The 24041-nt window shown below is 56.7% G+C and overlaps 1 protein-coding gene across 3 annotated transcripts; it reads right to left on the reverse strand.

Annotated features, from left to right (window-relative positions):
- Nucleotides 1-530: 530 nt before the first annotated feature.
- TEAD3 (TEA domain transcription factor 3) lies at nucleotides 531-24037 on the reverse strand. Of its 3 annotated transcripts, XM_016955331.4 has the most exons (14): nucleotides 23845-24037; nucleotides 13400-13650; nucleotides 11484-11548; nucleotides 7235-7297; nucleotides 6983-7045; nucleotides 6228-6239; nucleotides 5360-5497; nucleotides 5201-5250; nucleotides 4234-4295; nucleotides 3212-3345; nucleotides 2829-3002; nucleotides 2476-2616; nucleotides 2246-2398; nucleotides 531-2067 (listed from the first exon to the last, which is right to left on the reverse strand). In XM_016955331.4, the coding sequence occupies exons 2-14, from the start codon at nucleotides 13404-13406 to the stop codon at nucleotides 1954-1956; spliced, it is 1176 nt and encodes a 391-aa protein (XP_016810820.1). In that variant the 5' UTR covers nucleotides 13407-13650; nucleotides 23845-24037; the 3' UTR covers nucleotides 531-1953. The 3 variants fall into 3 exon arrangements, with proteins under 3 accessions (XP_016810820.1, XP_063669004.1, XP_063669003.1); XM_063812934.1 differs by lacking the exon at nucleotides 7235-7297 and having other exon boundaries at nucleotides 23845-24026; XM_063812933.1 differs by lacking the exon at nucleotides 6983-7045 and having other exon boundaries at nucleotides 23845-24026.
- Nucleotides 24038-24041: the final 4 nt, after the last annotated feature.

Here is a 24041-nt window from a genome sequence, read left to right on the forward strand (position 1 = left end):
AGCCTCTCAAAGTGCTGGGATTACAGGTGTGAGCCACTGTGCCCGGCCGCTGAAAGTCTTGAACTATCTCTGCCCCAGCCCCCTAAGGACTGTGGTCTGTCCCTACTGTGGACAGGTGGCTCAGGACAGCAGGGCTTTCCAGGCAGACATGGGTAGGTCAGCAGTTGTCACCTGGGGAGAGCGCTTACCCTCCTTGAGTGAGTCACTTAGGGTCAGTTGCTAACCCCTAGGCTTTGGTCTGTGTTGTGCTGGCTTATCAGGGGGCCCTGGAGCTTCCATCTCAGTCAATGTGCGACCTTGAGCAAATCACTTCCCTTAGGTGACCTCAGGCCAGCACACACAAGTGCTCAGCTGGAAGCAGGAGGGAAATGTTGAGTGTGGGTAGGCCTTGGGGCCCCCCAGAGATGATGGCATTGCAGGGGTTAGAGGTGATGACACACCAGGACCTAGGAGGAGCCCTCACCTGAAGCTGTTCCAATCCAAAGGTCTGGCACACAAGTGGTTACATGACTGACCCACAAACAAATAACTTTAATTTTTTTTTTTTTTTTTTTTTTTGAGCAGGAGCTGGGCCTTGAGGGCCCCTGCTCCAACCCCAAGCTGCATTTATGATATAACCCATCACAGCTGGATTTTAAAAATACACAAAAAAATATATAATATACATTATAAAACCTAGGTGGGGTTTGGAGGTGGCCTGAGCGATATGCAAACAGTGAGGACCTTCAGGAAGCTCGGGCAGGGTCGGGATGAGGAAGGGAAGGGGCACAGTACTTCATATGAAACTCATAAATACCCACAGGTGGCTGCTGGACAGGCCCAGCTGGCTCTGGGGGCCTGGGTGTTAAGAAGGGACAGCAGGTGAAGGGTTAACCTTCAGTCCCAGAACTGGGTCTGGGAGCTGCTACTCTAGGCAGGTAGATTGAGGTGGGGAAGAACCTAAGGGAGCAGTGCCCACCAAGGGTTTGTCAGATTCAAGCCTCAGGCAAGAGAAAAATCAAAAGCCTTCTGCTACTCTCTCCCTCTGGGCCTCTGGTCTGCCCAGAGGCTGGGACTCCTTCCTCTACCTTGCTCTCAATCTGGAGGGTGCTGGGGGGTGCCCCATCTTCCTGGGGCCCCTGGCTGGCTTGTGGGCTAATGAGGTGCTAATGGGGTCTAGTAGCTGCTATGCTCCCTTCTTCATGCCCAGTCTGAAACAGGTGCTCCCCTAACCCAGCGCCCCTCGATGAGGCTCCACTCCACACTGCAGAGCCTCTCCCCTACCCTGCGGCCAGCCCCTGCCCCAGGGAGGTAGTATAAACCTGGGCTCTGGGGACAAGCAGCCCTGGATGAGAACTCCAGCTCTGCCCACCTCTCCTGTGGGTCCCTCAACTTCCTGGAGCCTGGGCACTTCATCTGAAACCCAGAGACCTGTGCTCGCTGTGCAGAGTCTGAGGACCACACAAGCCATGCAAGGAGTCTGGGCACCAGGCCTGGGACACAAAGGGGCAAGGAAGTGTGGGCCCCTCTGTCCTCAGTCCAACCCCGACTGGACACTCCCAGGGCCTCTGCTCACTGACTCCCTTGGTCTCCATCCTGCCCTCACCTGCCCATCATGCTTCCCCAAGGGTGGGTGGGGGGACAGTGGCCACACATGCTGGAGGCTGAAGGTGTCCCCTATCCCCACCTCTCTGAGGTCACGTGAGGCTGGGCAGAGCAGGGTGATGGTGGGTCAGCGCCCCGGACAGGCTGCCCCACCGCTGAGCCCTCCTCTCCTCTCTTCTCCCACAATTAAAGCGCAGAACAGTGGCAGGGAGTGTGTGTGCTGGGGTAGGTGGGGAGGCCTCCTGGGTCCTGGGCCTGCTGAGGCCTGGCAGGTAGATGAATCCTCAATCCTGGACCCCCCCAGGGGTGCCAGGCAGGTGTGGAGAGGAGATGCTCACCCTGCATCCTTAAGGAGGCGCAGAGGGCACCCTAGTCTTTGACGAGCTTGTAGACATGGTGCTGGGCCCCGTGCTCACTGGTGGAGACTTCGAAGACAAAAGCAATGACAAGCAGGGTCTCCTGGGAGTCCCGGCTCGTGACCACCTGGGGGGTGAGCAGGTAAGAGATTCAGGAGGTCAGGGAGAAAAGGGCCACGGGGCAGGGGGCTGAACAGACCATTCTCCTTTCCGGATCTGTGCCTCTCATCCAAGCGATGTGTCTGGCTACCCAACTTGGAGGCCCTGGCCTGTGGGACTCCCCACGACCCCTGCTGCCCCCATACCTGCAGGATGGTGAAGTTCTCCAGCACGCTGTTCATCATGTACTTCTCGGGCAGGTGCTTCAGCTTGTGGATGAAGTTGATCATGTACTCGCACATGGGCGAGCGGTGGATACGGTACACAAAGCGCCCGTTCTCCAGCCTGGCATACTCAGTCTGCAGAGAATATGGAGAAGCCGTCACTCGGCCTGCCTGCTCCCAGCCCCACCAAGCCACCCAGAGCCCCCACTCACCTCCACCTTCTCTACCACCTGTTTGCCAAAGGAGCACACCTTGGTGGAGACGCTGATGGTCATGCTATCAGCAGAGCTGTACTGAGAGCTGACCCCATAGAAGGCTCCCGGGCCCTCCTGGATGGTGCTGTTGAGGTCGGCCTGGGCATGGGGGTGGGGGGTGTTAGGTGCTGGCAGAGACCAGAAGTATTCCCGCCACACCACATCAGAGTCCTGCCCAAGGATCCATCTCTGGCACTCTGCCCACAAGCCATGAGGATGCAGCAGGGTCAGAGGTCAATGCAGTGGGCCTGGATGTTGCACCTCTGGGGTGGGGAAGGGGGCTTGGAGCAGAGAAGGCCAGGGGGACTCACCCAGAACTTGACAAGGAAGAAGGCATTAGGGGGCCCCTTCTCATAGAGCTCCTTCAATCCTCCCTTTTTCTCGGGGAATTTGTCATAGATCTGGCGCACATCTACTGCCTCCAGGGGTGGGTCTGAGAAGGCGGGGTTCGTCTGGCCGATGTGCACAAACAGGTGTTTGCTGTACTGTGGGGAGGGCCCAGACAGGGTCAGGAGAGTACTCAGGCTTGCAGGCCCGGGGGCGGGGAAGGGAGCACTGCACAGGTATAGAATTGCCTAGGGCTTCCTGAACAGGCCAGACCCCCAACCCCCAGATCCTTAGTTGCAGCCCTGGATCACCCGGCCGGCCTCTCCACAATTGTGCAAAGCCTCACCCTCACCCCCAAACACATTACCGTGTCAGGGTCTCGCTGCACCTCCATGAAGGCTGAATACTCCAGGAGCCGCAGCCGGGAGGAGGCAATGGTACGGTCCTGCCACACAGGCACAGAGGCAGCAGCTGAGGGGAGCGGGGCCAGGGGCTCATAACCTGGGAGGGCGAGACAGATTTTCATCTGCATGGATGCATGCAGGTGCTTACTGACAAAGCTGCCCCCAGCTTGCAAAGGTGCCCCTTTTGGGAAGGAACATGAGTTGGATTTTGACTCCCCTACTATGTGTCCTTGTACAGTGTACAACCTGCACAACCATATGTGGTGGCCCTAGTAGTATATATCAAAAACATTTCCTTGTGTGACTATTAATGTGTGTTTGAACAGAAAACATAGAGAAGTAAAAAAGGGAAAGAACAATTACCCAGAATCCCACCATCTAGAAAGAGAAAGTCTTGTTAAGATTTCAGTGCATTTCCTTATGGGGAGTTTTCTACCCATAGAGATGTGTGTAAATGTAGGTTTTGGTGGTGTGTGCTTGTAGCTGTGTATTGGCTATGGTTTTTTGTTTTTCTGAGATGGAGTTTCACTCTTGTTGCCCAGGCTGGAGTGCAATGGCACAATCTTGGCTCACTGCAACCTCCACCCACTGGGTTTAAGTGATTCTCCTGCCTCAGCCTCCCAAGTAGCTGGGACTATAGCCATGCGCCACCACGCCCAGCTAATTTTTGTATTTAGTAGAGACGAGGTTTCACCATGTTGTTCAGGCTGGTCTCGAACTCCTGACCTCAGGTGATCCACCTGCCTCAGCCTCCCAAAGTGCTGGGATTACAGGCATGAGCCACCACGCCCGGCTTGGCTATGGTTTTGTGCCAGAGATCTGGAAGCAACATTGTACAAGGTAAAGGGGCTATTCCTGGCCTGTCCCAATCTCCTGTAGATGTCACAACCCCCTCCCTCCCAAAGCAAACACACACAGGTGGACCCCAGCTCTCCTGAGTGGAGGTGCAGGTGCCAAGGGAGAGCACCTTGTGTGGGGAACTTACTGCTGAGCGTCGGCGGCAGGGGCGGCTGGATGGGGTAGGCTGGCTGTGCAAAGGGCTTGATGCTGCAGACAGGAGCACAGCCTGGTGAGAGGGTTCCCTCTTCCCTACCTTCCACCTGGCCCAGCCCCTCTTCCAAGACCCCAGGAGCAAGCCACCCAGCCTTTCTGCTGAGGCCCAGAAACGCATGCTGAAAAGCTAACTCGCAAGCTTTTTGTTTTCTGCACATTTTAGCTTTTGTGAAATCCTGCTGCGTCTCCCAGCTGATCTGCCCATTTAGTGTAGGATTTCATTTCAACCTTCCCCACCCCCTACCCTGAAAAGCTGCTCCTTAAGCTGAGGGTCTTTTGATGAAAGTTGTTTTAGAGTTGAAGAACCAGCACACTTGACCACCTGACTTGTTAACTGAGAGACTGCCTCAGAAACTGAGTGGAAAGTAAACAAAGAGATGGATGACAAGTGGATGCATGCTGATGAGAGAATGCATAGTGAACAGCCAGCGCATCAGCTGTCCTGTTGCCACTCTGCAGCTTTTTTTTTCTTTTTTCAGGGACAGGGTCTCCCTCTGTCGCTCAGGCTGTAGTTGCAATGGTGCAATCAAGTCTCACTACAGCCTGGAACTCTGGAACTCCTGAGCTCAAGCAATCCTAGCCTGCCTTGGCCTCCCAAGTAGCTAGGACTACAGGCATGCACCACCACACCCAGCTAATTTTTTTTTTTTTTTTTTTTTGAGAGAGCAAGTCTTGCCCTGTTACCCAGGCTGATTCTGAACTCCTGGCCTCAAGCAATCCTCCCACCTCGGCCTCCCAAAGTGCTAGGATTGATTACAGGTGTGAGCCACCACCCAGCCTGCATCCCTCTATTTTTGAATTAAAACTTTGTTCAGCTGTTGCTGGAGCCCAAATGGGAGGGAAGCCCTGTGCGGCTGCCAGGAGGAAGAGGGCGTGGGATGATGAGCCACAATACTCACTCCTGAGAGGGTCCAGGCTGCTGTCCCAGGAGAGGGGGGCTGCTCCAGAACTGCAGGGATGAGACAAGGCCCAGGGGCCCCTCAGCATCCATGAACCCCACTAAAGCTCATCCTTTACAGCACACCCCCACACCAGCCCACCTCCTGGGACCCATGTACCCGCGAGGAAGTGGAGAAGACGGCCTGGGGCAGAGGGGAAGGTGGGCTGAACTTGTTCTGCAGGACACTGGCAGAGACGATCTGGGCAGAGGACATGGACGCCATGCTCTGAAGGGCTTTGTCCTTGGAGACCTGGTCCTGGGGAGAGGAGGCTGCATGAAGCCAGGGCCACACTGGATGAGGCCAGGCTTGCTTTAGCACCCCTCCCATGACCCCAGCAGAGTCCAAAGCACTAGGATGGCAGGTGTTCCTGAAGATCCAGGCCTGGATTCCAGCCCCAGCTCTGCTGTGTGATCTTGGGAGAGTCTCTGCACCTTCCTGGTCTCAGTCCCCCAAGTGCCCATCACCGCTGACCACAACCACAGTAAGAAATTATTTTATTCCAAAGGCCAATATATGTCAAGATATTTCTTCTTACTGTATGTCATGTACTCTCCTATTTTCTTTTTTTTTTTTTTTTTGAGACGGAGTCTCGCTCTGTCACCCAGGCTAGAGTGCAGCGGCATGATCTCGGCTCACTGCAAGCTCCGCCTCCTGAGTTCAAGCAATTTTCTTGCCTCAGCCTCTGGAGTAGCTGGGATTACAGGCATTCGTCACCATGCCTGGCTAATTTTTGTATTTTTAGTAGAGACGGAGTTTCACCATGTTGGTCAGGCTGGTCTCGATCCCCTGACCTTGTGATCCACCCACCTCTGCCTCCCAAAGTGCTGGGATTACAGGCCTGAGCCACCACGCCCAGCCATTTCGCTTTTTTAAAATGAGGCTTGCACACCTATTAAGTTGGTTTCATAATCTGTCATTTGAAAATCCTGTATTAGGTGTTAAGACCCTTTCCCCCACTCCCACTGGGGAGGGCTGTGCTACTTACCAGGTTCATGGCCTGTGAGGGAGAGAAGGAAGATGGATTAGAGGACATGTGCAGCACCAGGGCTGTGGGCTGAGGGACGTCTTTGCGCCTACCTCCACCCAGTGCCCATGGGTTTTAGCTTCCGAGGAGCCCAAGGAAGCTCAGCAGACCCTCCCCGTCCCCACAGAGGGAGTGCCTGCCAGCTGGGGCAAGCCCTGGAAAGGGCAGAGTGAGGGAAAACAAGCTGGTGCCCTCTGGGTCTGTCCATATGTTCTGGAACTAGGCTCTGGGCATGGGGGCCTAGGGGTAAGAGGCCCCCTCCGCTGCACCGCTGTGGGCAGGGAGAAGAGCACACGGCCAGCGTGAGGCCCTCAGAAGGGCCTCAGTCATGAACCCCAGACTCTGAGATCCGCAGCTGCAGGACAGCCAGCTCTGCAAGGAACTGCCATGCCCACCTCAATAGCCCTGCCGGCCAGTAGCCCCGGGGCCTCCTCCCTGCCCACGGAAGTCCCCATGCAGTTAGTAAGCAGCAGTCAGGAAGAAGGAGAAAAAGAAAAACAGAGAAGAGGAGGGGTGGGCCTTAGTGGCCCCCAGATGGTCTCCCTCTCCCTCACTGACAGGGCCCTTGGGCTTCCTGCTGCCACTTGTGTTTCTTTCTGGACCCCCTCACAGCTTCTCAGCCCCTTGCCTGTCCCAGGCTGGAGCCACAGAGCAGCGACAGGCCTGCACCCAGGAGGGTGCTGGGCAGGCCAGGCCAGGTGGCAGGGGCCCCGTACCTTCAGCTTAGACTGAATCTCCCGAGATTTCCGCCTGGCTAGAACTTGCAAGTGGCTAGAGACCTGTAGAGAGAGAAAGAAAGAGAAAAAGAACAGAAAGAGCAGAAGGAGAGGCAGAAACAGAGCTTCAGCCAGAAAAGAGGCACAGTGGGGCTGGAGAGCTGGCCAAGGAAAGGCCTGAGCTATGCAGAGATAGCGCCGTGGGTGAGGGGCCCAGGAGGGCTGAAGGCCCCCGCCAGGCACCCAACATACCTTGATGCCAACCTGGTACTCCCGCACCTTCTTCCGAGCTAGAACCTGTATGTGGCTGGACACCTAGGGGCCGCCCCGCGCCCCGCCAGAGAGGAAAACACAGACAGTGAGGAGGCACAGCCATGGGGTGGCCGCGGGCAAGGAGCATCCCAGACCTCTCATCTCTAGGGAACTACATGTAAATGGGGGGACCTTTTTTCTTTTTGAAACAGGGTTTATGTTGCCTGGGCTGATCTCAAACTCCTGGGCTCAAGCGATCCTCCCACCACAGCCTCCCGAGTAGCTATGACTATAGGCATGTGCCATTGTGCCCGGTTCAGACACCTCTTGACACTGCCAACTCTGTTCTCTTCTTGGTCTTATCATGATCAAGAGCCACAGTGGCTTCCAGGGCCACCATGTACAGCTGCACAGGTTGTTCACTGGCCCAAAGGGCACCAGTGAGGGCTGAAATCCAGCCCAAGTTCTGCTGCCCAAGCTATGTGTCCTTGTACAAGGCTGTGCCTAACCCTGTCCTCCCCGCAAAAAGGGTGACTTTTCCTCACTGGTGTCCTCAGAGGAGACAACCTTTTTCTTATTGGCACCACAGGTGCTAGCAACGGCCATGGTGCTCCTGTTGGCCACTAGCTTATACACCAAGGCCACATCCTCTACCAGGGATCTCCCGGGTACCACCACCTGAGTCCTCCTGTCAACCCCAACCACAGCCCCAGCCTATGAAATGAGGCCTGGCCCTCCTGCTTTGCTCCCATAACTTTTTCCCCCAATATACCTTCTTTCTGCTTGGGCTAATATATGCTAGTGTGTATATATGTACTCAGTGGGTGCTCTTAATTGCAATTCTTCTCTAGCCATCTCCTCCTCGCAGCCTCCGCAGGCAAACTTGAGCTAATCACTGTCTGGATGTGTGTGCCCTGGGCTGTGTGCCCAGCTGACACCACAGACCCTTGACCTTGTGAAAGATCTGACCCAGAGGCACAGAGAACCCAAATGTCACTGTTTTCCCCAGGAAACACACAGATCCTTGACGCCGCTTCACGCTTTCAGCATTGGCAATTGGCTTTCTTTGTGAGTTGTTTTTACTCCCACAAAGAAAGCTCGTTTTTCTCTTTAATCACAGCCTGACAGTGAGTATGTATGTGATACCACCTGGTTAGGACCTGGGTGGGTGCTCCTCACACTGCCTCACTGAGCCCAGGAATCAGACTCCTGTCCAGCAAAATTACTGACCACTTCATGCTGTGACAGTAACTGGCGTTTACTGAGCGCAGATACTATCGTCCTCTGCATTTATACATACCGACCCCTTGATCTTTACAGCAACACAAAAACATAGGTACTAATATCCCTGACTTACAGATAACGAAACTAAAGCCTGGAAAGGTTAAGCTGTCACACGGCTGAGTGCTACAGCCAGGATTCAAACCCAGGCGGTCTGACTCCAGAGCCCACTCTGACTCCACTCACCACCAAGCTCCGTTACCAGGACTCACTTGGACCCTTAGCTCAGAAGACTGCCTCCAAATGGTTGACTCTGTAACAGCTGAAAGTCACACAGAGCTTCATTCTAACTTAATATTTAGCTCTTTTGTCCATATGGAGGCATTGTGCTTACTACGAATTGCTGCATGTATGTATCTGTAAAAACCTAAAACTGCATTTCTTTGCCAAAAGTAATTTTTTCTTTTTTTGAGATGGAGTCTCGCTCTGTCACCCAGGCTAGAGTGCAGTGGCGTGATCTCGGCTCACTGCAACCTCTGCCTCCTGGGTTCAAGCGATTCTCCTGTCTTAGCCTCCCGAATAGCTGAGATTCCAGGTGCACACCACCACACCCAGCTAATTTTTGTATTTTTTAGTAGAGACGGGGTTTCACCATGTTGACCAGGCTGGTCTCAAACTCCTAACCCAAGTGATCCACCTGCCTCAGCCTCCCAAAGTCCTGGGATTACAGGTCGAAAGTAAATTTTAAAAGGATCAAAAAAAACCTTGTCAGTGGTTACTCTTTTTAACACATAAAGACATGCCTTGTCCTCACAACCAGAGGACAGATCCCCTTTCACTGGGATGTAAAAACCCAGAGTTCTAAGAAAGAGTAAAGACAGGGGGAGTTTCATCCTTGTACCTTATGCCCTTATAATGAAGACAGTGGTTTCTAAAATTCTGAGCTTGTCAACAGCTGGTTTGTAAAAGCTCTTTTCTGGGCAGCCCTCTCAGGATGCTAGGCAGGAGCAGGTGTGATGGTGGACCCTGAATTCAGGGGCTGGGATGTGCCCCACGTCTGCAATCCACCCTGGCCTCAGTTCAAAGTGACCCAGCTTGGCTGGATGTGGTGGCTCGTGCCCATAATCCTAGTACTTTGGGAGGCTGAGGCGGGAGGACTGCTTGAGGCCAAAAGTTCAAGAACAACATGGCCAACATCGCGAGACCCCATTTTTATATTAATTATAAAACTTAAAAAAAACCAACAAAAAAACAGTGACCTAGTGACCCTTGGCCCGTTCCCACTCTGACTAACAGGTTCCTATGAACACCTCTTCTGGGTAGAGAAGGACCCGCTGAGAGTTCGCTTCTGAGCTCAGAACGGCTTTCTGTTTATAATAATGTCTGGAATAATAATAACAGCAGCAGCAAATTCTTCTGCAGCGCTTACGCTGTTCTAAGAGTCTTCACATGTTAACTAATTCAATGGCTGAGGATGCAAGGCTGGGAGGCCAACTACTGCCCACTCCCAGGTAGAACCAGTATTTGAACCCAAGGGCTCCAGGGGACAGGGCCCTGGCGCACGCCTCCATGTGGTATCCCTGGTGCCTAGAACACAGCAGTAGGTCAATCATTAGCTAAGTGAATAAATTTGGTGCTGCATGAGCTAGACTTAGGGAGGGTGGTTCATAAATGCTTGAATGAATGAGGGATCGTTGCCACCCCTACACTGGGTAGGGAGGCTCAGAACCTTCCTTTGAGAAAGAGGTGGAACAGGCCAGACTTGACATATGCACCATGGGGATCTGTGGGTCCAAATCCCACCAGGACAGGAGGCTGGGAGTGTGAGGGTAGCACTGGCCTCCATTCCTCCAGGTCCCGCCTCCAGCCTGGCCTCTCTCCCAGGCAGTGGGGCCATCACTCCCATCCACTCCCCTTCAGGTTTCTGTCACTACACTGCCACCTTCCCTGGACCAGAAGCTACTAACTGTCTCTTACATCATCATTTTTCTCCACTCCCACCACCACTACCCTCATCCCAGGCCCTGGCACTGTTGATCTAGGCCTCTGCTTATGCCCGCAATGGCCAGCCTCCCTGTCTCCAGCCAGCCCTCTCTAATCCATTGTCCCGGCTGCTTGAGGGCCTTCCTCAACAGCTGCCACCTGTCACTCCCTGCTCCATACCCTCCTGTAGCCCACTGCTGCCCCTTGGGGAACCTGTCCCCCATGTCTCCTGCTGAGTGTCCCCTACCCCAGCAGTCCCCACCCTCCCTCCACCACATCAGGCTGCCCACAGGCACAGCTCTTTCCTGCCTGGGGGGCTTGAAGAAGTTACTTAACTTCCCTATGCATCAGTTTCCTCATAGTAAAAAAGACAATTACTGTACCTATCTAGTAAGGTTACTGAGAGGATGAAATAAATTAACTTAAAGGAAGCTCTGTATGGGTTTACCATGATTATTAGTTGTATATCCAACTTCCTCAGCCTGGAAGGAAGGGTCTTCTCCCTTTTCTCTGCCTGGCGAACTCCCATTCCTTCTTAAAAATATATCCCGAGTGTCACCTCCTCCAGGGAGCCTTCCCAGCTCCCTCTCCCCACTCCCCTAGCCTTGTCTGGGTTGGCTGCTTGTCCCAGGGTGCCCTGCACCCACCCTCTCTCAGCCCCGCCACCTTGCTCTATACCCATCCATCTGACCATCTGGCTCCCTGGCTGGTGAGTGAGCCACTCAGGGCAGGGACCATGTAGCAGCCACAGCAGCCCCGTGGGCTTATCTGTGGTCCCTGAACCACAGGCCCTGGGCAGGGTAGTAGGTGGTCAGAGAGGACAGTGGGGCCATCTCTCCAAGAGAAGTGGGAAGGGTGAATGGAGCTGCTTGGGGGTGGGAGGGTGTAAAATCGAGGGGGTAAGGGGAGTGTGATGAGGCAAGGAGGGTGGCAGTCCAGGTCAGGGGCAGCCTCGAGGAGGTGGGCAGGGTAGGGGCAAGGGGTTGACCGGGGCAGCTGAGACAGAGTGTGTGGGTGGCGGGCCCAGCATAAACCGTCTCTCTACCTGTTTTCTCGTCCGAGTCTTCCCCGTCCTCAGTTTAATATAGCGTGCAATCAACTCATTTCGGCCTAGATTGGGGTGAGAAAGAAAATGAGGAGTGGGCAAAGGGTGGAGCCACAGGCTGGAGGCCCCCACCCCACCGGGAAGCCACTCCAGGACCCTCCCCAAAACACTGCTCTTCTGTTCCTCACTCTCTTCACCCCAAGCTGCACATGCAGGGCATGCAAAGGTGGCTGGGGAGTCACAGCTGCATCCTACCACCTCCAGGACCTAGAGGGGCTGCTCTTCAGGGGAGGGGTGCATGAGGGGCTGCAGGGTAGGAGGAAGGAGGGCCGAGCAGCACTAGGCACCCTGACAGGCTTCCCTGCAGACAGACCGGGTGGCTGTGGTACAGGTCAGCAGGACAGTAGCTGAGTAGGGCCTGTCCTGGCCAGGCAGGCCCATCCTCCCAGCCCCCAGCAGTGCTTCCTGCCTGTGTCACCAGCTCCAGTACTCTTAGTGCATGGATTTGTGGGGGCGTGTGAATGAGCCTGCCCCAGGTGGATGTCCTGCCCTTGCTCTGTCTTTACCCTGGTCAAGTCCCTTCCCTTCTCTGGTGAAAGACCAGGAAGGACAGGAAGGCAGCACTGACCGCCTCCAATGTGCCTCCTACACTGGCGGCCTGTGTCAAGATGTGTCACTGAGCATGTTGCCATGTCCTTGTGCCTGTCACCCCCATGTCACCAGTTCCCAGTGTCTCTCCACCCTGTGAGAGCCTTGTGAGCCTTGGGGTGCGGGGTCTGTTCTGCACCACAGACCCTCTGAGGGCCCAAAAGCTGCCAGTGTCCAGGGACTTGGGCCTGAAAGGGGGATGCCTGGGCCACACGGCTGAGCCCAAGTCAGCATGGTCAAGGTGGACACCTCTACCCCCAAATCCAGGCTCTCTGCCCTCCAACCCAAGGCCTCCCCAGAATGGCCAAATTCTCCAAATTCCATTCCGATGACTGAACCAGCCCCATTGCTCCTCCCTTCCCGCCAGCCCCTCTCCACCCCACTCTCTCCACCCTGTCTAAAAATACCCTGTGGGGCTCCCCAGCCTGGGAGGCAGCAGTGGGGGCAGACAGCACCCACCCTGTGGAAGGCACCCTGCACCATCTGCCTGCCCCCAAGGTGGGGCTCTGGGGCTGGGTGGGCGTGGCCAAGGGGGCGTGGCCAAGGGACAGGGAGCGGACCTGATCCCTTCCCACAGGCGCGCCCTGGGAAGGGCTGGGCCTGCCTCGCTCAGCCACGGGCTGCTGGGAGGAATAGGGGAGCTGGCCAGGAACCAGGCCCAGAAGGGTCGAGTTATCCCAAAAATGCAGCTCTCGGAGAGCCCTCTCAGGGCTGGACAAGAGGGGACACTCCCTTCTGGAAATGGGCAAGATGGCAAAGAGGAGGGCCAGCAAACACAAGGAGTGGGGAAGGGGACTGAGGAGGGAACGCGTCCCCACAGCCCCAACGCAGGCCTTTGTCCCCGTGCGACCTCCCACAGCCCGCAATGGAGAGAACTGTACGGGCTGTGGGAGTCACCGGGCGACTATCACCGGGCCTCCTTTCCACATCCTCCTCCGGGAAGGGACCCCGTTCCGGGCCTCGACCAGCGCAGACTGGGCTGACCCACTTTCTTGGGCCCACTGAGTCACCTCGAAACCTCCAGGCCGGTAGCGGGGAGGAGAGGAGGAGCGGGCGGGGGTGCCAAGGTGTGGGCTGCGCCCTGGTTAGGGGGCGAGCCCGGCTTGTTTATGAGGAGGAGCGCGGAGGAGGATCCAGACACACAGGCTTGCGCGCCCAGACTCGCCCGGCCAGCGGCTGGCGGCCTCCGACGTCACCAAACCGGTTGGGTGAGAGGGCAGAGAGCAGGGGGAAGGGCCGCAGTCCCGCCCGCGCCCCCCCGCACGCACCGTACATCTTGCCCTCGTCTGACAGGATGATCTTCCGCCGGCCGCAGGGCGGGTAGATGGCCAGGGCCTCCTGGAAGCTCTGCTCGATGTCCGGGCTCCACACGCCCTCCGCATCGTTGTCCAGCCCCTTGTCCAGGCCCTCGGGCCCATCCTCCCGGGCCTCCCCGGGGCTGCTGCTGGCGTTCCAGCTGTTGGACGCTATTGTGCTGGTTGCTCTGGGCTCTGGGCCTGAGCCCGCTGGGCGGCTGAGCCTGGGGGACAGACAGAGAGGAACTGGGACCAGGGTCCTCCTCGACCACAGCAATCTCCTATCCCACAGCCGCTGGCTCTGGAGCTCCGCCCCCAGCCCCAAGCCCACCCTAGGAGCAGGTGCTCCAGGTGGAACGGAGGTAACCAGAGGAACAACCACAGCTTGTTCAGAGCTGTGTGACCTGGGATGCACGCGCTACTTCACCTCTCTAGGCCTCAGTCCTGTAAAAAGAGAAAAGGGTCTCCTTGAGGAGACCTCCTTGAGGTTGTGAGGGTTAAAATGTAAATGAGCTCATGACAAAGTACCAACCACATGCCCAGCTCATAATACTCAAGAAATAGGTAATCGGTAACAACAATGCCTCATACCAACACAGCACTTTTGTAGGGAAAAGGCATTTTCATATTCATTCAAACCTCACAAAACTAGGCCGGCGCGGTGGCTCATGCCTGTAATCCCAGCACTTTGGGAGGCCGAGGTGGGTGGATCATTTAAGGTCAGGAGCTCAAGACCAACCTGACCAAGATGGTGAAAACCCATCTCTACTAAAAATATATCAGGTCTGGACGCAGTGGCACATGCCTATAATCCCATCACTTTGGGAGGCCGAGGTGGTTGGATCATGAGGTCAGGTGTTCGAGACCAGACTGACCAACATGGTGAAACCCCATCTCTACTAAAAATACAAAAATTAGCCGGGCATGGTGGCACGCACTTGTAATCCCAGCTACTCAGGAGGCTGAAGCAGGAGAATCGCTTCAACCCAGGAGGCAGAGGTTGTAGTGAGCCGAGATCACGTCACTGCACTCCAGCCTAGGCAATAGAGCAAGACTCCTCAAAAAAAAAAAAAAAAAAAATAGCAAGGCATGGCAGCACACTCCTGCAATCCTAGCTACTCAGGAGGCTGAGGCACGAAGATCACTTGAACTCCAGAGGCAGAGGTTGCAGTGAGTGGAGATAGCACCACTGCACTCCAGCCTGGGTGACAGAGCAGACCTTGTCTCAAAAAAAAAACAAAACAAAACACACAAAAACAAACAAACAAACAACAATAACAAAAAACACTAAAGCAGGGAAGGTAGGGAATAAAGCCCATTATCCAGAGACGAAAACTGAGGCTCACAAGGTCACGCAGCTGCCAAAGGCATGCTGAGGAGCACAGAGAGGAGGAGCAGAGGAGCAGGGCTGTGTTTCCTCAGCTCTCCCTGTCAGCTCCTCCTCCCCAGTGTCCAGATCCCCAATCAGGGACCTCCACCCCTCACTCTCGCCCCAGCATCAGTGCAACCCTGCTAAGGACCCCTCAGGGGACAAGGAGAGTCCCTGACCCAGAAGGGCATCATTTTATCTTCCCCAAATCGATAACTAACCAGAACTCTGCCAAGGGGCCTAATGTAGGGCAGGAACTGCCCCAGGAATTACAAAAAGGGAACTGGCGAAGGAGCAGCTGAGAAGGTGCTTGGCCAACAGCCTGGCTCAACCTCACCCGCTCCTCTATCCCACTTCCTGTTCCCGCACCTCCAGGCCCCACAGCAGCCCGTAAACCACCCACACACCCGCCCCCGCCCTGGCCCATCCTCCATGTGGGCCAGGGCTCTGTAAACTGTGAGTGCCCTGAACCTGCCAGGCTATTAATTTGGACCACATCCCACCAGGCCCCCTATCACTCACAACCCCAAGACTCACCCCAAATCCCCTTCAGCCCCAGAACCCACATGTCCAATGTATTCAGGGTCCTGGAAACCTAAGAGCCCATGATGGCTGGATCCTGGGACTTAGCTCTGGGCAGCAGGGAAAGGGGAGGGGTGGAGATGTAGGGGACACCGTCAGAAGCCAGGGAGAGGAAGATGAATTCCAGGTCCTGCTGCTTGAGTCGGGGTGGACTCTCTCTGCAGAGCCACCTGTTTGCTTAGGGAGGCTTGAGGGGATCACTAGTAGAATGAGGTGGGGAGGGCCTGGGAGGTCTGAATGTCAGCCAGTTATTCGGTTATTTTTTTTCTTTTTTAAATTTTTTATTTGTTTTTTATTTTTTAGACGGAGTCTTGCTCTGTCGCCCAGGCTGGAGTGCAATGGCGCGATCTCTGCTCACCGCAACCTCCACCTCCTGGGTTCAAGCGATTCTCCTGCCTCAGACTCCCATGCAGCCTCCCCCCTCAGCATGGTGGCACGCACCTGTAGCTGGGATTACAGGCGCATGCCACCATGCCCAGATAATTTTTTGTATTTTTAGTAAAGACGGGGTTTCACCATGTTGGCCAGGCTGGTCTCAAACTTCTGACCTCATGATCCGCCAGCCTCGGCCTCCCAAAGTGCTGGGATTACAGGCGTGAGCCACTGCACCCGGCCCTTGGTTATTCTAAACTATTATTCAGTTAGTTATTCAGCTATTCAACTAGTTATTGTAATTATTCTAAACTACTGAGTCTAGACTTAATATTACTACTACTAACAGTACCTGTCATATGCCAGGCACTGTTCTGGGATTTCACACATTGACTCATTTAATCCTCACAATAACCCTATGGGGCAGATACTATTATTATTCCTAGTTTATAGATGAGGAATCCAAGAAACAGAGAAGTTAAGCAACTTGCCTTAGGGCACACAACAAGTAAGTACTAGGGCTGGGTTCTGAACCCAGGTAAGCTGGCTTCGGTTTTATAACCAGGAAGGTTACAGGGAGGGTGCTGAGAGACCCCACCACCTGAGAGAGAAAGGAGGTTCAGCTGTCATAGCAACTGCCCTAAGTCTGCCCAGGAGGTCCCCCTCAACCCAAGCAGCTGGAGCAACTTCAAGACCCCCGCACTGCCGTACAGCCCTTTCTGTGATGCCTCCAGAGCCACCAGGAATCTCTCTCTCCCATGGCCAGTGGGCGGCCAGAAGGAGCTGTGCCCCTGACCTGTCAGAGGGGCCAGATGCCCTCATTCCCAGCCTGTCCCTCACCCCAGGAAACTGGATCCAGAGCCCCAGGCCCTACTCCTCAACCAGAGGGGAATTCTTGGAATAGAAATGTGAGGGGTAAACAAAATAAATATAAATAAATAAATAAGGAAATGTGTGTGGGGGGGGGGGTGGCTCACGACTATAATCCCAGCACTCTGGGAAGCTCACTTGAGGCCAGGAGTTCAAGACCAGCCTGGGCAACATAGTGAAAACCTTGTCTCTATTTTTAAAAATTAAATTTAAATTAAAAAAACAAAAAGAAAAACAAAATTAAGGGGACAGGGGTGTGCTAGCTGGGTGGGGGCACCTAGGGACTCCCCTGTTGAAATAGTTGGGATGCAGGGCCTGTCCACAGGTATCAGTCTGACACTGCCACAGAGCTGTTAGAGGGGAGGGAGAAGAGGGGCTACAATGAGCTAAGACTCCTCTTAACCCCTTTCCCGAGGCCTCCCTCGAGCAGCAGCGGCCCAGGCAGCCCCAGACTTTTAAAGCAACTTTCCTGCCTCCCCCAAGTCCCTGCCCGCCTCCCCTCAAGCAGGCTGTGGCCCCCCCTTCTTAGGGTGATGTCAGCCCCGCCCCGCCCCCCGCGGGAGCACTGTGGCCAAATATGGCGAACACAGCAGCAGGCTTGGGAGCTGGGACAGACTGGGGGGGCGGGGCAGGCGGCCCCTGGCTGGGACCGCTGGCAGCTGGTGAGGGGGAGGGGAGGGGGGACGGCCCAAAGGACGTGTCAAGGAGAGAATAGGACCACCGTCCCTCCCTTCGGCTGGCTCCTAGACGCATGCAAGACTCACTTTCTAGGAATGCTCCTAGGGGCAGAAGCACCAACACAGGGGCAAGTGGCACTCCCCACACACAGCCATGCACAGGAGCACACTGTGCAGAGGGGCTGTGCGAGTGCTCGGGAGGACAACCACGTGAGAATGTGCACCCCCAAGCTGAGGCACACACATGGGCAGTCGTGGGCAGGCAGCTGCCCCCGTCTGGGGGCTGGACCGGGGTCTCAGTGGAAGGGAGTCTGCAGGAGGCGTGAGCACTGGCTGCTCTGTTCTCCTAGAGACCAGCATGTGCCCGCCTTCTTCTCCCTAGATCCTCTAACTGCTGGGACCCAGGCCGGGCTGAGAGAGGAGGCTATGGCTCCCTGGACAGGTGCGGGCTGGGCTGGGGCAAATGTGGCACTCTGGCTTGGTGGAGGGGTGGGACATCTAGAGAAAGCTGACTGCGGGCGAGAGGGCAAGCCCTGGGCTGCTGGCTGACGATGCCCAGGTATCTAGAAACTCTGCCTCGCTGCGCTGTGCCATGAAGAGGGGTAGGAGAGAGAGGAGACCCAAGTGAGGGTCAAGGGGAGGGAGACCAAGGCCGGGGTGGGGCCTGAGACAGACAGGAGGGGCAGGGGAGACAGGCTGGGGGAGAGTCTGGGGCAAAGAGAAGCTGAGGTGAACCCAGAGAGAAAACAGACCAGAGACAGGAGAGTCCCAGTGAGTGACAGACAGAAAGCCCAACCCAGCGGGGGACAGACCAGAGCCCCGTAGAGTGAAGGGAGAGACCCCAGGAGAGATGTGGAGGCAGGGCGGGGGAGTGCTGGACCCTCAGACCCACAGACTGACAGACAGAGCCGGTGGGGGGTGAAGGGAGAAGGGGAGAAGGAGGGCAGGGGAGGGGCACAGACAAGGCAACCAACAAAGACCTAGAAAGAGACACACAGCAGAGAGGGGTAGACCAGAAACTCAGATATGATAGGTATCGAGGGAGGGGCAGACCAGGACGGGATGGGGAGAAAGAAAAAGACAGGGACAAGGACAGAGACCCAGAGGTCAAGGCAAAACAGAGGGAGGGAGTGACAAGGGAGGCCACTGCCAGGGGCTGGGGCTGGCCACCATCCCGGACACCCCCACTCCCATCTCAGGGGCTCCTACCCTCCACCTCCTCTCAGAACCCCTCCCATCTGCCTCTGCAGAGGAGTCCTGTTGTACCTGTCCTGCAAACCCGCCAGCAGGCTGCAGACCCCCAGGGGACTCAGTCTGCCTTCACCCTCATCCTGACCAGCCACACCCGCTTCCCCTCTCCCAGGGCCCTCAGCCTTTCAGGCTCAGAAGGCCTCTGGGTGGAGGCAGGGATGGGGGCTAGGAGGCTGGGTGAGCAGGCTTTGGGGCCCTGGGGAAGATAAGGGGCACCTTGCTGCCCACCCCCACCCTGGGGCAAGACCTGCTGGAAGAACTGGCTGGACAGCTCCAGGGATCAGGCTGGAGCTGGGGCCGCTGCAGAGGCCCTGGTCCCCCACCCCCACAGACCCTGCAGCCTCCAGACCACCCAGCCCTGTAGCTCCCTTTAGGGGCCCCAGAGCCACTGCCTTGGTAGGAGGCAGAGAAAAAGCCAGTCTGGGTGAGTGGGCACCTCCTGTCTTACCCCTTCCCCTGCACCAGCCCTGCTGGGAGGAAGAGCTGAGCTGTGACCTTCCTGGGTCTAGCAGCCAGCAGTCCACCCCTGCAGGGACCCCAGCCCCCAAAGCATTCTCACTTGGAGTGAGAACATCACTCAAAATGTGGCAAGATCAGTGAAATCAGCAGTTTCCTCCCAAATCTCTGCCCTCAAACCTGAGCTGGGCTGACCAGCCGGGGGGTCGAGGATGGGGAGGGCAGCTGAGGAGGGCTAAGGGAGCCTCCCACCCCCTCTGCCTTTTCCTCCCTCCTCCCCTACCCGCCCCACAGCGGGCCAGCTGTTCTCCAGCTGCCAGAAGCTCCCACCCTAGAAGTAGCCATGCTCTGGGGCAGCAGAGCAAGTAGGGATGTATCTGTCTCCCCCACCTCCAGCCCAAGGACCCTGGAGGGACCCTGCCAAGCAGCCACACCCTGCCAGGCTGGGGAGGGCTTCCCTCCTTCCTGGAACAGGGTCTCAATTTTTACAGGAGGAAGCAATTTGCAGAGCCCACTAGGAGGGAGGTGGGGGCCCCTCCACTCTCTCCCCACCCCCCGCCCTGCTTATTAATGTGCTTCCAATTTGGGACTGGAGATTCTCTGCCCCTCCTCCCCACACTACTTGGGAAAGGGGCTTTCTCAGGGAGCAGAGGGGGTTGGGATAGTCCCCCCAGGCCTCCTTCTGCAAAGCTCATCTCATCTGTTGTCACGCTCCTGCTCCCTGAAGCAGTATAGGGGGTAGGAGGGTGGAGACTCAGCCCTCAAGTCCCCTGCAGAGAGAAGGGCCCAGTTTCCAGACCTCCCTTCACCCCCTCCCTGGGACTGACTTATCTCCTCATCTTGTCCTGGTCCCAGGGTGGGAATCTCAGGTATCCAGTGAGAGACAGGCTATAGGGGGTCACTGGGTTTCTCAGTTCTCAGTTACCATGCCAGACTCCTGGTACTCTGGGTCGCCCACTGGGCTCCCACCAGCCACTCAGTCAGTGCCCTCATGAGAGTCACGGTGTCATCTAAGAGCAAATAGGTTTCCTCTGCGCCCTTCCTCTCGCTCGCATACACAGTTGCGTCACAGCCACTGTCCTGCTCATTCACTGTTACCCGCATCTCTCTCCTGCGGGGTTTTTAAAAACGTCTTTATTGTGATAAAATATACATAACATCAAGTTTACCATTTTAGCCATTTCTAAGTGTACAATTGAGAGGCATTAATTACATTCCTTCTTTGTTTTTATCAGTGTCTTTCTCATTGTCTTCCACATAGATGCCACACATGTCAGGGACCACAGGCCCCCAAACGCATCCCACAGAGCCTCCTACACGCCCTGCCTGGCACAGCCCTGGGGGTGTCACCCACACTACCCGAGAGTCCCAAACACGCTCAGATAGTGACCACCCACCCACAGCGCCAGCATCAGTCACGCCCCACGGTTTCTCTCACATACGGTGTCGCTTTCTGGTGCTCAGTGTCACCCACACACCGCATACCATATTCATGCTTGGCACATGTCGGATGGGGCCCACCTTGCTGGTACACACATCATACTGACACAGAGCTGGTCATGTTGTTTTACTCGCACGTAGTGTCACATGTAAGTCACACACAGACAAACCTGAGGCCATCTCACATGCTGCGTCACAACATGCAGGTCACAAGTGGTCACACCACAGCGTAACACATCACACAGATCGCCACTCATCCGGCTTCTCACGCACACGCGCCCGCGCGCTCACATACACACAGCATCATGCGAGTGTGGTGTCCTTCACACGCAGGTCACTTGAGCATCAGAGCCACACCCAGTGTCATCTCCAGGCACACACAGATGGTTAGGCAGCCAGCTTCCTTCATCGGCACATCCTGGGTGATGCCCTGGCACACACAGAACATCCCCCATGCAGGTTCTCAGGTACAGAGGTGGCGGCACACCTGGACACACGAAGAGTCACCCAGTTTCTCTTATGGACGTGTATATCTGTCACACACACGAATGTCACAAAGCCACAGTTTCTCTCCTGCATACACCCAGCCCCGCACAAGTTGCTCTGACCAAGGTTCTCTTCCACACACATCCAGCCCCACAGAAGACAAGTCTCACCCACATAGAATGTCCCACTCATGGCTTCTCTCACACACATCCAGCGTCACACACAGTTGCATTCTCATTTCCCTCTAACACTTCCTGCCCTTTCAGGCCTGGCAGGGAGCACAGGAAACAATCGGCACTCTAGGAAACCCCAAGGGCTGAGGCTTTAGGGATGTGCAGGGGGATGAACCTCTCTGGCCCTAACCTCAACCTCCTGTGGGTCGGGGAAGACAGGCAGAGCCCTTTCCCTGGCAGGGTTCTCCCTGGAGGGAAGTGGCCCCTTCTGCAGACAGCCCAGGGCTGGCACAACACCAGGAGGGGAGGGGAGGGAAGGCAGGGCAAGGCCCCAGGGACAGTGCCGAGTGTGACCTGCTGACCTCCCCAGCTCTACCCAGAGGCAGATCCTCAGGGCCACCCCTGGGACCCCACAGCTTCTGCAGCCCCCATGTGGGAAGAAGAGGCTGCGACCTCCTAGCCCCTTCACAGAAAGCTGCAGCGTTTAGACCCCTGGGCTCCTCTCCCCATCCTGGGCGGGGAGGAGGAGGAGGGCAGGACCAGCGATTTCCACACTGAGCCCTGGGACCCCCACAGGTGTCTGGGAGTGGGGCAGAGGGTAGAGCCACCCAAGCGGCCTCTGAGCACCCTTTGTGCCATCCAGCCCTAACAGAACCCATGACCACTTCAGAGGCAAGATCCCCCAATCCACCAAGCCCCCCGTCCCTTGACACCTGCTCCCTGCCACCTTTTCAGCCCTGTTCATCTGGCTGAGCTACTCCTCAGTCACCCCTTGGTTTGTCCTTGCCTTCTTCTTTGGGCCACTGGATCACCCACCCGCCTCTCCAGACCCCACCAAGTTCAGGTTCCATCATGGGAGAAGGAAGGCAAACTGGGAGACAGACTCTGGGAGGAGCTCAGAGAAAAGGGACTTGAGAAGTCATTCATTCCAAGCAGGGAAACTGAGGCCCAAAGGGGCCTGCCAAGATGGCGCAACTGGTTAAAGGTCTGGAGGGGACCAGATCCCTATTTCTTGACCACCTCTGTTGAGATATCTTCTCCTTTGATATTGTTGAGAATATCAAATCCTCCCGGTTTTAACATTCCTTCAGTTGGCAGAAAGTGCCAGGGTCTACAAACCTTAGGGTGAGGATGGGAGCAGGGCTCGGGACCCATGTGATGCTCCTGTACACTTAATGCGCTGCTCTGTCCTGGCAACCACTGACCACTCTAACAAGCCATTCCCCAGCCCAGATGCGCTCATTAGCATTAATGACGTTCCCTCCCTAGGGGGGTAGGGGAAGGCCCAAGAGCTTGGGACTCATACTGGCTCCTACCCTCTCCCTGAGGAGGGGGCATCCAGGGCCCCTGAAGTTACCCTTACTGGACAGCCTTGTCCTGGAAGATCTGTGCACTCTGCCCACTGGGTGAGCAGGGACCCAGAAGACCACAGAACCACATCCTTTAGGGAGTGCCCCTACGAGAGGGGTCTTGGCGGGAGGGGGGCTACAGGAGTCTAGAAGGGAGAGGACATAATTCCCCCAAATCTCCAACTTTTGAGGAAAGCCTCCCCTCCTTGCCCCAGGTGGCCCCAGCACTGGGGTGGAACATGTGTACAGAGAACCAGGCCACAAGAGACTAGATACGCAGAGCCGCTATGGGCACCAGCCCCTCTGAGCTGTGTCCAGCCCCTACCCCTATGCCCTGTTCTTCCGGACAACAAGTCCAGGCCTGACCTGGTTCTGCCCCTACCTGGAAAGAGGGAAGACACAGAAGAAGACAGCCCCTGAGAAGTCCGCCCCAAGGCCTCCTTCCCCCTCGCACTGAAAGAATCTCTCAGCCCTGGATCAGGGCCCCTCACCAGGAAAGTTGACAGAGCTGGGTCTCAATGACACTGCCCCAGGGCCCAGCTGGGCTGGAAAACAGATCCAGACCAGCGCCCCCAGCCCTCCCTCCCCTAGCAGGAATAAAGGGCATGACAGACAATGGTGGGGACCGGGGTAGGAAGCGGGAGACCAGCCACCCTCAAACCTTGTCAAGTCTAAACAAGGGCCCTGAGAAAGTGTGGGGAAGAAAAGGCCCCAAATCCAGACCCCTCCGAGCCAAGCTCACAGCGCTCAGGGCTGGAACTCTGAATCAGCACCCCGACGCAGGCGGCAGAACTGAAGGGAACGTGAGCCCCTCCCTGCCTCTCAGGGGACACACGGCCGGGGCGCGCGGCTTTGGTCCCAGACACCCTCCACAACCCAGCGCAGCCGCGGCACCGCGCGCAGAAACCGGCCTGGGCGCTGGGAGGCCGGGCCCGAGGCCTGCGTGGAGCTGAGGCCGGGCGGGCTCCGGGAGCGCGCGGGCCGGGAGTCCAAAGGGCGGCGGGGCCCGGGACTGGGCGCCCCGGATATGAGCTCCAGGGTGGCAGGCAGGCCCTCCACACTGTGTGGCCCCCGGATCCCCGCCCCGACCCCCCAAGGACGGACGGCGGGACAAGCGACGGCACGGGGGACACGGTCTCCCCGGCTTCCCCACCTTCCCGGACCAACTCGTCCCCGTCGCGGGGGGGTGGGGAGGGCGGGGGGCGGGGCTTCCCGGAGAGATTTTCCCCCTTCCCTCTAAACTTCCCGGCACCCCGATCCGGGGCTCCAGCTCCGGCTGGACAATAGCTCGGGGACCCAGTCCCCCTCGAGTGTCGCCCCCCCAGCCAGCCCAGCCGACCAACCAAACCACCTCTCCCGAGCGGGGCCTCCTCCCGGCGTCCGCCCGGCTTACCTGGTCCGAGCTCGCGGGGGCGCTCCGGCCGGGCCGCTCCGCCGGGCCCGAGGGAGCCGCGAGGGGGGCCGGGGAAGGGGGGTCGTGGGGAGGGGGCTGGCCGGAATGTGCGGAATGAGCCGGGCTGGAGCGGGAGGCGCCGAGCGCGGAGGAGGGAGCGAGCGGGACGGAAAGTTTGTGTTGAGGAGCCGGGGCGG

Source organism: Pan troglodytes, chromosome 5 (assembly GCF_028858775.2).
Source record: "Pan troglodytes isolate AG18354 chromosome 5, NHGRI_mPanTro3-v2.0_pri, whole genome shotgun sequence".
Classification (NCBI taxonomy): domain Eukaryota; kingdom Metazoa; phylum Chordata; class Mammalia; order Primates; family Hominidae; genus Pan; species Pan troglodytes.